The sequence below is a fragment of the Fukomys damarensis genome, unplaced genomic scaffold (genome assembly GCF_012274545.1).
Source record: "Fukomys damarensis isolate Sample0158 unplaced genomic scaffold, DMR_v1.0_HiC HiC_scaffold_16, whole genome shotgun sequence".
NCBI classification, from domain to species: domain Eukaryota; kingdom Metazoa; phylum Chordata; class Mammalia; order Rodentia; family Bathyergidae; genus Fukomys; species Fukomys damarensis.
The window spans coordinates 29,452,182-29,466,847 of NW_022900928.1; the positions used below are offsets into that span (position 1 = coordinate 29,452,182).

At 37.2% G+C, this 14,666-nt stretch overlaps 1 protein-coding gene across 1 annotated transcript in view; it reads right to left on the bottom strand.

The window, feature by feature from the left end:
• Positions 1–6,726: 6,726 nt before the first annotated feature.
• Positions 6,727–14,666, bottom strand: part of Thap12 (THAP domain containing 12) — a gene marked incomplete at its 5' end in the record, with an annotated part of 21,087 nt that continues 13,147 nt past the window's right edge. The window contains 4 exon segments of the mRNA XM_033763933.1: positions 6,727–7,963; positions 7,966–8,142; positions 8,175–9,506; positions 11,905–11,941. Coding sequence (XP_033619824.1) covers positions 7,575–7,963; positions 7,966–8,142; positions 8,175–9,506; positions 11,905–11,941 — 1,935 coding nt within the window.

Genomic DNA, 14,666 nt, shown 5'->3' on the forward strand with positions numbered 1-14,666 from the left:
AATCCCCGGCCCTTAAAGCTAGATTTAAATTCCTCCATCTAAACCAGTGACAAACATAGGGCCCTCAGAGCTGGAAGCCACAGAGCTGGAAGGGGGCATGAAGTTGTATCCCAGTAGTACTCATCTATGCAAGTCTCTTTGGGATGACACACTGGTATCTTATAGGCTGTTATGAGGACTGAGATGATACAACATCTGTGAAGACGTGGTACACTTTCAAGCACTATGGTGGGGATGAGTATGGCTACATGATAGTGCAAAGAGCACAGCCTCTGGCTTTGCACACACATGGACTGTGTGACCTCAGACAAATGATCTTTTTAAAGTTTAATTCTCATGTGGGGTAGTATATCAACATCAAATTGTAAATCATAATGATCCAGGAGAGGTGGCACACACCTGTGATACCAGCACGTGGGAGACTGGGGTAGGTGGATCATCATGAGTCCAAGACCAGCCTGGGCTACATAGGAAATTCAAGGCCAGCCTGAACTAGAGAACAAGACCCTGTCTCCAAAAACAAAACAAACAAACAAACAAAAAATTATGAATCTTAAATGAAATAATAAATATAAATCAACTCACACAGTGCCTGGCAAACAGGAGGCTTGGAGAGTAGGAGAAACAAACAAAAAACAACAAAAAATAGCATTAATAGTTGGGTAAAGTGAGCAGAGACTGGAGACTAGGAGATAAAGTCAGAGATTGGCATGGGCCAGCTCACACAGGGCCTTGAGTCATGATCAGGAGCTTAGCTCCTGATATAAGCATGAGGGGACATCACTGGAAGAGTCTCCTGAGTGGAAGATAAACTCAGGGAAAAAGATAAAGTAAGAGATGATAGTGGTTTGGATCAGTGTGTAGTGGCAGGGATGGTAACTGGAAACAAGAGGTAGGAGTACCCTTACAATAGAATCAGCAGCCTAAGAATTTGCCATCAGGGTCAGGGTCTTATCTTCATAGCTAATGTATCTAGTGTAATGTTGGCACAATGTGTGTTAAGTGGAACCAGAAAAGTAGGACCAAATATTCTGGAAGAAAAACGTCATATAAGTAATGGTGAATTTTCTATTTCAGAATGCCATTTAATCCATTCCAAGATGGGAAAAACATACATATTATAGAAAATATAAAAAGTAGAAATGCAAAGAAGGAAAATTTGTAATTCCTCATACTCCCAGCACTTGGAGACCAACATTGGTGTGGTATAGTACTTTCCCAACTTTTTCATAATTTTTCCAATCCTCTTTTTTTTTGGGGGGGTACTGGGGATTCAACTCAGGATCTTGCACTTGCGAGGCAGCGGACAGCACCATTGAGCTAAATATCTGGCTGGTGGTGGTGGTGGTGGTGATGGTGTGTGTGTGTGTGTGTGTGTGTGTGTGTTACGAGGGATTGAACTCAGGACTTTACAATCACCAGGCAGTCATGGCACCACTGAAATACATCCCTGGCCACTTTTTTCTTAAAAAGGGGGTCTTTCCACTTTCAGGAGCAACCTGAATCATTTGGTTGAGTCTCTAATACTGAGTGGCCTTGGCTAAGTCAATTGTTCTCTGACCCATAAAATGGGGATAACAACACCTACTTCATCATATTGTAAGCCTAAATGGAATGATTCATACAAAGTACCTGATGAGTGATTAATATATGCTATTATTAGTAACAAGAAGTCCAAATGCCACAAGACACAACTGAGGAAAAGCCTTCAACATCTTATTTCTTAGGAAAAAAAGCTTTGCATAACTACATCTAATCATAGGTACCATTTTAAGGAAAAATAATCATACCAAGAGGAGGAATCTGCCAAATAAGATGTAAGCAGTACCAAGTATTTTTAAAACCAAAATTTTATGGTAATAAAGCCCAGAAATGTGCCAACTAACCCCAGACCCTGGCCTGTTTAATAAATGTCTCCTATAAAGCTACATACTTACAGAATTACTATTTAGATTAATAACAGTTTAAAAGACAGACACTACTCACCTGCCAAGAAATGATTCTTTCAGGTTTTCCTTCTTCAGTTACATCTGCATGGATGACAGAGCATAGCACCGGACCCTTCTGGTCACTCTTGGCCTCTGCCACCACTGACTGGTGTGATCCTGAGTAAGCTGTCTGCTCCAGTCCTCTGCAAAATGAGAGGTTGTCTATATAATCCCCAAGGCTCCTTGTAGCTCTAAAACTCTACTACCACACAAAATTTACAGCTATATGTAATAATGGCATGAGGAGGAAGTATTACGGGTTAATTAGGAAACTTAAACAACTGAAATAGCATACTAAGTGTCATAATAGACTGGCTTTTTGAGGGAAATTAATCACGTATTACATGGGTACCCTTCTAATGCCAAGAGCCACAATTTCATTGAGAAGGAAACAAGAGACTAACTTAAAGATATGTGAAGTCATGAAGTCCCACAGTATGTACCATTTTCAAAGGTCCATTTACTAGCAAATGTCAATTTCTCAGGGATTCAAGCCTATTCCAACCTGACCTATATTGACAATGATGAATCTGACTTAGATTTACATAGCACCTTCGTTAATTTAATGAGATAACATATGAAGGAGGCCAAATCTTTGTTTTTATAGGTTTCTACAAAAGGTAGTCATCCCTCTGACTTTCAATGCTATTACTCTGAACTTCAAACTGGTAGCCACAGCAGAACTACGTAAATTGTTATAGCGCTTATATCCAGCAGACTAGGCAAACCTGGGAGTACATATGAGGTACTCGGCCCAAATTGCAGGGATGGCAAGATGCCCAGCAATGACATCTATATTGAGATCAAGGTGTGAGGCAATGTGCCACATTCTGGGTTTACCTAGATCACTGCCTTTGGTTGTCTGGGGCCCTCCCTTTTGGACTCCCTGTACACCCTTGGGTGTCATCTAGCTATGACAACTATATGTCCTGGTATGCTCTGGATACTCCCAGGTTATGTGTTGTTCTGGCATAACTATTAATACTGCCCACTTAACACTCTGAAAGAAAATCTAGTTAGGATGATCAATTATATAGTTTACCTTCCTTTAGCCTGGCTTCTGGCAGTCTTTGTCTTATATATCTGGTTCCCCCAGGTAACTCAGCTTGCTTAGGGCCTGGACTCCACCTTACTGACGTTTATGTCCATGGCACGGGCTCTATTTCATTCATCTTTGTATCCACATCTAGTTTTGTGTTTGATGTTATATAGATTGAGCACCACAGCTTTCCACATCTATGAAATTGAAATGAAAAGCAAATGCAAAAGACAACACATTTGATTTGTGAATCTTTACATCACGTTGGAATCCTGATTCCATCTTTGACTAGTGTGAAAGCTGTGACCTTCTGATTCTTACATGTTCACCTGAAAATGGTAATGAGTCTCTTATTCTTAGGGATAAAGAGGCTCAAATGAGACAGGACAGGTGAAGTGCTTCACCACATACCTTGTACAACTAAGCACTCTTAACAGCTGTTTCTGTAGACAGTACTCCTGCTTCGCATCCTGATCTGCAGTAAAGAAAAACAAAACCCCCCACCTCCAGGTATCCAGCAGAGACTTGCAAAGTGTGTATTTCATATATGCTTAGTCTTAAGCTAGTAGCTTGCTGGAAATCAGATTCTTGGATTACAAGATGCATTAATCAAAATCACAATTTAGAAGTCGTTCTGACTCTTCTAACTCTGATTTTAATAACTTTTAAAAACCTCCTTACATCTGTAAAAAGGGAATACAGATCACAGAAAAACAGCCCTATCTCACTACATCCTAGATACTAACAGTAAACTTTACTCTTTCGTAACTATACTGTTAAAAGTTGTTCATATAAATATGCCAACATGGATATTTGGATCTCCTCTTTTTGAACTGTCAGCTTAAGTTTTACGTGATTAATGTATATTCAGCAAAATAGAAACGCCTCACATTGAGTCAATAGTTTTCTTGATCCTGCAATTACAATATCCTCTTTTGCAGTATATCCTTGTTAAACATTTGGAATGAATTAAGGGTTTAAACTTCCAGATGTTTAAAACTACTACTGTAAATTTAAGCTCATTAAAAAGGGGCAGATTTACTACCTCTACTTAGTTTTGAAGTATGTTGTTCACTCTGTCCAAATAATTTATGGAACCAAATACAGTGGCAGGTAGTGTGTTCTATTTATATAGCATCGCTGGCAAGAAATAAAGGACATTAAAAAAAAAGTACAGAAACCCACTACCACGAAAGGCAACATATAGACACATTTATTGTTGTTTCTAAGCTCGTAATTGTTTCCTGAAACTGAGCTAGCAGATATTTTTATGTTAATCTGTACTAAAAATCACTTTGCTTTTTCAGGCTACCAAAAGCTGGCTGCAGAGGAACATTTGATCATGTCAAGAAGACAGCTGCACCAACTCATGAAATAAAGGAACCTGGACCTATAGTCCTTTGTGGTAGTGTCTTGGCAGCCACACAAAGGTGGCATTTCTACACACAGTTTGTAAAGTTTCAGGGTCCAAGGTTTTGTGTTTTTTTTTGCAAGGAACTCATGTCAAGTATAATGAGTACATTTTAGATGCTGTGCTGAAAGCTGGCAATGGATAAAGCAAGAATATAAAAGAGGTTAATTCCCAAAGCAAATATTTCTTTTACAAACCTTAAGAATGAAGCAGCTTTCACAATCAATTTTAAGATTGAAGCCCTGTATTGAAGTACCTGGCTCTGGCATTTATTAACTATATAATTTGAGGCAATTCATTTACCTCTGTGAACTTGATTTCTTAGCTGAAAAATGGGGTAATACCTGCATGAGTTTTTCTGAGAACTTGAATAATCAAGGTGCTCTGTAAACTTTCTAAAATATCATAAAAATATTAACAAATGCTGCAAGTATAATTTTCCTGTTTTATGAATTACTCATTTTAAATAGCACTTAAAAAGCGACTGCTGTAAAATGAAACAAAAATAAATCACATCCAGCTAAGTTACTAGAGAAGAGCTGGCCTCCAGAGAAGGGTTCGACTTAATTTATTTATCCCACTAGTTATCCTAAGAATTAACTGAAAATTACATAAAATGGTGATTAAAGGTTTTGTTCTCATTTATTTTACATACATCATATCCTTTGCCTACACTAGCCTTCAATTCCTTTAATTACATTTTGCAAACTGTTTAGATGTGCTACAGTACATTTTTTTTCTTTTATTTAACTGCACAAGTCTTTCATAGACACTTTTTTTTTTCCTTTGATTTTGATGAAATCTATGAGCCAATTCTTAGCTGTATGCTCTTTTGAGGCAAAAAGTACATTTAGAATTGCCAACACTTAGTTGAGATGCCTGGCAAATAGCAAGCATTCAATTAATGCTTGTGAACAATGAATAGTCAGTATAACTACAAGTTTCCAACCATCTAATCTTACAAAAGACAATCTCTGTTTCATCTTAGACTACCACTGAAATTATCAAGGATCAGGTTGCAAAAATGCCTTTTAACAAATTAAGAGCATTTAAGCTTTCAACAGATTCCCAAACTAGACAATATACACAGTTATAAATACAAATGATGGGCACCTTAAAGGCTGAACTAATACCTGCTGAATAAATGTTTTTGGGCACCTGATTGTGATGGACTGAACACAAGGTCATATTTTACACTCTTTCATCAAAGAGTCTATTTCTTAATCTCCTGAATCCAGGCTGGCCAAGAAACTTGCTTTGACAAGACTATGGTAAAGTGACGTTCTGGGGAGTTCTTAGGCTCAGGTCTTGAAGGCATTCTCTTTGACTTCATGGTACTCTAGGATCACCATGACACAAACCCAAGATAAAGAATCCAAGCTACCCACACTCCCAGCCAATCTGCCAGCCAAATGCAGAAAACTCAAGTGAGACTAACAAAAGAATCACCTACCCAACCAAATAAACTGAGAGAAATGATAAAATGTTTCTTTGAGCCAGTAAGTTTGGGAGTATTATTAAAGAAGCAAAAGGTTATTGATGACAAATTATCTAACCCTCATAGTACAACCTTAAGGTAGGTTAAACAGCTGAAATTGACTGAGGCTAAATAATCTGCTATGTACACACCATTTTCAAGTGGCCCTAACTACTGGATAAAGTACCAATGGACCAGCTCTGTGTCAATCACTATTATACTGCCACCATGAACTTGATCAGTTGTTTCTGCCAAGGACAGAAGCTTCTGTTACCTTTTTTAAAAAATTCTCCATCGGTAATGTGTTCTGAATTGATATATTCACTGGACTTGCCAATGGCAGAGCAGTGCACTGTACGCCATCATTAAGACCCAGGGCTCCAGCAAATGTACCCTCTGCTTTCTGAAGCTCAAGTGATACTCCAACACAAAATAATCTAATGGCAGCTCTGAATTAATTCATTTACCTTTTAACCAGCAATAACGTAAACCCTGAAAAATTATACCACAAGCCACACAGTACAATATGTATTATTTTAAAAACCAGTTAAGTCATGCATTTAGCAATTTCTTAGTCTTAATTAAAATCTTTTCCTATACCTCAAGTAGTAAACCACATACCAAAAGAAATAAAAGCCAAAATCTCCACAAGTCATCTTGAATTAAGAAAATTGTAAAGCTGATTACTAAATAAAAATTTAAGAGTATTCAGTTAGAATGCTTTGACTCCACTAAAAATAAATGTACTTGAACTTTAAACAAAATTCACATTTTATTTAGACTGAAATAAACTATACAAAATTTTCTTCACCAAAAATAACAGCAATATTTTCTATATTATTTCTAGATAAACCACAAAACATTCATTTTGTAGGTTTTCGGGTTTTGCTTATAAATCAAGACGAGGCAGTAGGTAAAAGTCATGGAAAAAGATAGAAGAAAACAGACAAGTCAGTTGCCTGTATGGATGGCCTCTGATTCTGCCTCGATGATGAAGCAGAAGTGTTCAATATTTACCTGCTAAGAATCTTATGAAGATGAAGGCTCCACAAAGGAATGTAAACAGCAATAATCAGATGTGGAATAATGGTAAGCTTTTCCATTCAAGCTTTAACTGTAGCCTCTTCCTTTAAGTTCATTTAATAAAGACAAAATCTACATTGAAATCTGGTGAGCTGATAAACTTCTCTTTAGAAATTCCCTTAACTGTCCAACAGACTTTTAATAACACACTTAAAACTCCTACTAATCACAGGACAATGATGGCCTTCACCATAACATTTTATAAGACTCATTCCTTTCTTCCACACTACCTCAAAATTCATTTCTGCAAAAACTGACAACTCAATACTTGAAAGCGGATAGACAATGACAGTGTGTCATCTAAAATGACTTAATTAAAATAATTCCATAGTGCCACCAGCAGAGGTCACACCAAAGTGAAGAGTGGCACTTACAATGTTATCTTCTGGAAGAACGGACAGGTCTCAGTGCATGAGAGTTCAGCGGGGCCATTTAAATATGGAGATTATCAATGGCTAATATATTCAATGATAGGCCTATAGGATAGCATATTCAGTGATTAGATGGCCTAAATACACCCCTTATAGCTTTTCTTTCAAATATCAAATATAAGAAAAAGCCCACTTTAGAAGTCTCTTAGGTATTTTCAACAGTTTCTGAATTATCTGTAGGAAGCTCTGATTTGGTTGTATATAGTTTGATATATGTGTCCACCATTAAGTCCAGATCATGTTTTATATCAAAATTTATGTTAAGCAAAGCCAAGTTACTTGACCTTTGGTCTGTCAAAGTGTTCCTCAAGTATGCTTTGAGACGCTTTCGTCCATTTTCATAGCGCTCATTCTCAACTTTCATCACAGGAAGAATACACAGGACTTTCAGTAAGGCATACACATTAGGAAAAAACTTGATGTCAGGCAGATGGAGGGCTTCATAAATGGTGGATGGAAGCTCTATGTCTTTCCCTCTGTGTTTCCATTTGATTCTCCAACAATGAAGTTCAGCTGAGAGTGTGTCAGTCGTCCATTTTCATAGCGCTCATTCTCAACTTTCATCACAGGAAGAATACACAGGACTTTCAGTAAGGCATACACATTAGGAAAAAACTTGATGTCAGGCAGATGGAGGGCTTCATAAATGGTGGATGGAAGCTCTATGTCTTTCCCTCTGTGTTTCCATTTGATTCTCCAACAATGAAGTTCAGCTGAGAGTGTGTCAGGATTGGGTAAGTCACACCTCTGTAAGCCCTACGAAATTTTCCAGGGAGTTTCATTTGAATATCAAGTTTGGTTGCCAAATTTGTGGCTTCCTCAAACCAAAACTCATGATAAACTTCAATATTTTCCATCACTTCATTCAGTGAGTGTAGTACAGCAGTCAAGCTACTGGCTGCAAAGAAGACATCAGAAGTTTGTCCCTGGAGATTTTTCCCAAAGGCCCTTGTAAAAGATAAGACATTTTTAAGAACAACAATGGTAACAATAAAATCAAAATCTGTTACTGCACTACAGAGTACAAATGCTCGGCCAGCTATACAGTTATTCCACCTAATATTTGTGTCACTATTTATACCATCTAAACATAAAACAAGTGCTTGTAACAGGTCCACTAAAACCTCAAAAGCATCATGCCTGCCTGTCCACTGAGAATGACATATTTCCTTCAATTCTTTACCCCTTTCTTCACTGTTCTGGAAAAGAACAGAAATTACATTGTCAAGTTCTAAAAGTAGTTGTGGTGATCGATGGAAAAAAGAACAAACTTCCTCAATTGTTCCCAACGCAACTGATACCCCCACCACAGGCACTGATTTTGCCAACCACATGTTTAAGGCACAGGAAGAGCAGAGTGTGTAGATAGCTTGAGGATACTTCTCTAGAAGTCTAGAAGCAACAACTTTCATTTTAGAAGAAAATCCACTGGATACAATATAAGCCTGGCCACGACAATACTCCATATTTAGTCCCCACTTCTCAGTTATTGTAGTGTGAAATTTCACAGCCAAAATTTCTGCATCAGCTTCATAAGGCAGAAAGCCCACAAATTCCTCTCTCAGGTTATGAGATTCATCAACAAACCTCACCAAGACAGGCAAGTGCTCTTCTCCTGCTATGTCCACCACATCATCAGTGATGATGGAAAAGAAGTGTGAGTCTCTCACTTCCCTGAGGGTTTCTTCCCTAATACAGCTCTCACAGATCTCCAGCATCTGTTTCTGCTGTGTTTTTGAACAGAACAAGGTGTTAACAGCTGTGGTCTCAAAGCGCTTTCTCAGAACCTCTTCGCCAGAATTTATCCGGCATTCCAACAAAGCTTGAAAGTTATCAGGCGTAAAGAGACCTTCTGGGATTTCGTCAGTCTCATGCCCATCTAGAGGTATGTTTTGTTTTCCCATAAGAATCAAAATTTCAAATAGAGACTTTAAGTATTCTTTGTTTTCCTTCTCTTCCAGGGTTAAAGGTAAAATGTCTTCATCCTGCTCATCCCCCTGCACTTCAGCACTGGGATTCTGAGCATTGTTATTGTTTGTTTCTTTATGTTTCTGTTCCTGTTCAGAAGTTTCATCAACTGAAAAACATAAAGAGTTAATTTTATAAACAGACTAATGAGGAACTGCACAAAACAAAAACAGTTATTTTTTTGAATGCTAAATATTTAAAATCCACACTCATTCACCATTCACAGGGCATCTAATGACCACAGAGTAGGATATAGAAATTAAAATAAAGATACTAATGGGAGAAACAAACACTGTAACCATATTTTTATCCCACATCTAAATAAAGTAGGAACAATTTTTTAATAATCTAGCAAGGTATTTCATATATTATTCAGAACAATGACAGATAGTCCCTGCCCTCAGAAAACAAAGGTGAAGAGAAGTAAGATTTACTGAAGACACTGTGCTTGACATTTTCAGGCATACGATATCAATCCACTTGGCAAATGAGGACAGTAAATAACTTGCCCAAGGATACAAACTCAATTAGAAAGACAGAAGTGAAATCAAGTCTAAGCTTGTCTGGCTCCAAAGCCTACACACTTTTATATAGACACAGAAACCAATATAACATAGATTCATGCAATATTTAGGGTGATTATTAGAAATTTTTGCCTACTCTTTTCGTATTGGATGGGAAAAGTGAGGCTCTACAGATTAAATGTCCTGTTCAGTATATAGATCAGTGGTGGCTACAGGAAAAGAATCTAAATTAAAAAATCAGTTAGAACCTAATTCTTAAAATAAAATTAGAGAGGGCCACCAAATCAATATAGTATTAACTGGGTGTTATGGTTTTATTAACTAGATGTTCCCCAAGGCCTCATGTACTCATAGGTGGAGTTGTGGGGAGGTGACTTGATCATGGGGGCGTGATAATCAGTGGACTAATCTACTCATGAGTTAATCTAAAACTGACATTGAAAGGTGACACTTGGAGGAAGTGAGTCACTGGGGTTGTGGCCTAGAAGGGTATCTCCCTTCCACTTCCCTTGATCTCACTCTGCTTCACTGCTATGCCATAAGCAAGTCACCTCCATCATGCTTCCCTACCTTGGAGCCAGCTGACTATGGACTGAAACTTCTACAAAGCAAGAGGTTATCTTGGATGCTGCCTGACAGTCTTACTCTCTCCTTCCTATCTTCCCTTTGTCCTCCATTACTTTTCCACTTCCAATTAATAAGTACTAATTATACTGCTTTGTTTTTTTCAAAAAGATTGCTCACTACAGAACAAAGCACACAAAATGAAAAACCAATCCCCCTCCTTTTGGACATCCTTCTATGTGTAGGCCATCGATCCATTTACAAGTTCCCTGGCCTTCATGACTGCAGTGTTATGCTTCTTATTCTAATAAAGAGCTCTATGTAAAATGGACCTGAGGTTCATGTCATTACAGTGGTAATGAGCTGAGCCCTACAAAATTTCCCAGGGAGTTTCATTTGAATATGAGTCATTCCATTATTCTGGTTGCAAACTGAGTTGGACAAGAATTAAATCAATTCAATAGTTAGGTTCAATGTTGACCTTATGGGGAAATTTGATTCAATTTTTGTCCAGTTGTTTGTGACCAGAATTGTGGAGAGAACTGAGCTCCTGAACTGAGGCACCACTGTACTTACAAACCCTTCAACTGTTCTGACTGCCAACAGCCCATAGTCCTGCAAGTCTGCTGCGGTTCCCTCTGAGTTTACTTTCTAGGCATCACTGGCTATCAGAAACTCCAACATCAAAATGAGGATAGTTTCCCCTATCGAGCACCCTGTTTCATGACATTCTACCTTTGTATAGAGTACCTTTCCCTTCTTTCTTCTCCTCATTCATAAAAGAACTAGATATCAAAAGCTATTATAAAAAATTAAATGAATTAATATTTTAAAGCAGTTAGAATGATTTAGCATCAATAAAAGGTTATGTTAATAATAACAACAGCAATAGGAGGAGACACAAGAGGAACAGAAGTAATAATTGACAACAAGAATAAAAACAACTTCTAGCCCTTATCCTTCAGTAACACAGCCTGGTATCAGCACCTACAAAAGACTATTGTGGCCCAATGTGCCAAGTGCCTCACAGCTTTTATTCCTTAAACATTTACCAAGGTCTTATGTACCCAAAGCTGGATGGACAGAGATGTAATACCTACCCTTGCTGTTACTCTTCTTTTCCTATACTGGGACACTGTTAGTGTGCCACCCCTACCACACTCAGAGAATGTAGAAGGGAGCAGTGACCTTTCTGAGGCCTGCACATAACAAAATGTGTGGCACAGCAGCACTTGACAAAGACAAGCCAAATTAAGACTTTAGTCACAGATTAATTCCAGACCATAGGACAAAGCCAACCACACTCTTACATCCATTCTTAAGGTAGCTTTTGGACATAAAACGTATTTATTTGTCCTTACCATATCAAGGCCTTTTTAAAAGGCATTCAGAAGTTGAGTCATTAACATTATCACTTACTTTTTTTCTGTTTCAGGGTCCTGATTTCATCTTCACTCTAAATAAGAAAAACAAAACAAAACAGCAACTTTAAAGAAAACAGATCTCTAATATATCATCTTAGACTTACAAATAAAAAGCCTATTTTGAGCTAATTTCTATTCCTTCAAGAGTATAAATTCTTAATAGATAAAATCTTTTTTCAGATAGGTTATGGGAAAATCAGAATAATAATTTTCTAATGATGCTCAGCTCTTATAAATCCTAGAGAGGAAAGAATATACCATTTACATTTTCTAGCTAAATCATTCTAACTTTGGGTTACAGGTGTTTACTAGATAATAAAATGCACAAAAGCCACTATGAAGCATCTTATCAAATTCAAGAGGATGCAAATCATCTTCCTTTCCAATATAACCCCGCAGATACTTCCTAAGAGGCAAGATCTGAATTACAGAAACTAATTCAAAAATGGTGAGAAATTCCTAGGAAGCAGAAGGCAACAGAGTGCCATCATGGAAGAGAAATGAATGCACTCAATAGTCTATACACTGACAACTTACACACAGGGTTAGACTGAGGAATAACTTTATAGTTGTGCTTTTACTCTCTCTCCAACCCTCTATGATGCTTAGATCATAGGCTACCCCAAGCCTACTCTGTGGCAGGAAAGCAGCAGTGCCAGCAACAGCTGAAGAGAGCAAGGTACCTGCTGGACAGCTCTGATAACTGGAAATGTCAACATGGCACTTCATTCCTTATCTGGTAGGCTACAAAGTTTCCAAGATGGCAAGCTGAGTAACTGCTGTGAAGTTATCTGAGGTTCCCCGATAGGCAGAATACAGGGAAATGACAGCTATAGGACAGTGACTGATTGAACTCCTCATCCTTGGTATATATTACTATGAAGAGAGCTTATATGGAGCACCATTGTGTGTCAGCGTCCATCTCTAAGCAGTCCCAGAAAAGTAGAAATAAACAGAAATACATGAAAAAATGAAAACTGATGATTTCTCGGAATTTAAAAGATGTTATTAAGACCTGGGGCTGACAATGTAGCCCACAGTACAGCACTTGCCTAGCATGTACCATGCCCTTAGTTTGATGCCTAGCATTACAAATAAATTTAAAATTTATGATAAAAATGAAAGATTAAGTGCTCAGATATACAATGGTCAAGAGGCTGGATAAAAAAATTCAATCTAGAAACAAAATGTTAAATGCCCAACAATAAAGAAAAAAAATTACAAAAACTTTGATAGAGAAAAGCAGAGCACCCAGAAGGAACAAGAATTAAGCTGGTATCAGCATTAAAGGATGCAAAAAATCTAGAAAGAACATCTCAGATTGTGGGTATCTCCTTAATAACATCACTTAGTAACATTTGAAAATATAAAATGGTTAAAAAAATAAATTCATGCCTGGAAATTAAAAATAAAAGTAATTCTACATTAAATAAATGGAATATTACAAAATACTAAGAGCTAGAAAGTGAAAGCATTGCATCTTTAACATAGCTGTGAATACACATAAATATGGGCTAAGCCTAGTGTGGTAGTGCACCCTGGAGACTGGGGCAGGAGAACTGTTGAGTTGGAGTTCAGCTTGGGCAACTCAGTAACTTAGTCAGACTCTGACTCAAAAAAAAAAAAAAGAAAAAAATGAAAAAGATAGATACATAAACAAAAAAGGGCCAAGAATGTAGCTCAGCATGAAGACTCTGGGTTTGATCCTTAATACTCCCCCAACACAAACATTTAAAGTATCAGAAAAAAATAAAATCCTCCAAATCAAGAAGAAATCAATAAAATAGTTCAAGTACAGCAATCATGGCTTTTTGAAAAGACTGTTAAAATAATTTGGAAACAGAAAGACAAGCACTCAAATGGCTAAGATAAAGAGCATAAACTTTTAGAAACAAAAGAAAAGAGAAATCCAAGGAATTAGGATAGCATCAAAAGCAACCTTCACCCATTCCAAACCTCTGGTGGCTTTACTACCAAAGTTTCAAGAGCAGATAGTACCTACATTATACAAACTTCTCTAGAAAAATTAAAGGAACAAAAAAGAAACAGGGAAAGGTATCCAACTCATTTGTAAAGCCAAGAGAATTTTGTTATCAAAACTAGAACAAGGCAAGTACATAAAAGAAAATGCAAAATCCTAAATATTTACCAACCAAATCCAATATTATATACAAACAAATATATTATGATCAATTAGGATTCATCAGAGAAATCAAAGATGGCTGGACATCAAAAAATCCAGAAACATCACTCACCACTAAAGAATGAAAAAACTGAACTTTTCTACGTGACTGGCTCAAGAAAAGTATTTGAAGGTTTTAATAAGGTTCAATAAAAATCTTGAATACAAGACTAGAAAGGAATTGACTAAGTGTGATAAACAGCAAACATCATATGTAAAGGGGAAAAGCAATGTGACATTGCTGCAACTATTTAACACAGTCCCTAGGAACAGTGGCTAAACAATAAGACAAGCAACAACAACAACAAAAAAAAACTAAAAAGAATTGGAAGACAATCTTCTTATTTGTAGATGACAATCATTTGCACAGAAAACTCAGTAGACTATTAAGATTAATCATTTTTAAAGTTCTTGAAAATTGTTGAAAACATTCTCGACCCAGAATTTGTGCTCTAAACTAATAAGAACCATAATGGGGCCAGGGATTTAACTCAGTGGTTCCACCACCTGCCTTGCAAGCGCAAGGACCCGAATTTGATCCCCAGTACCAAAAAAAAAAAAAAAAAAAAACAAAA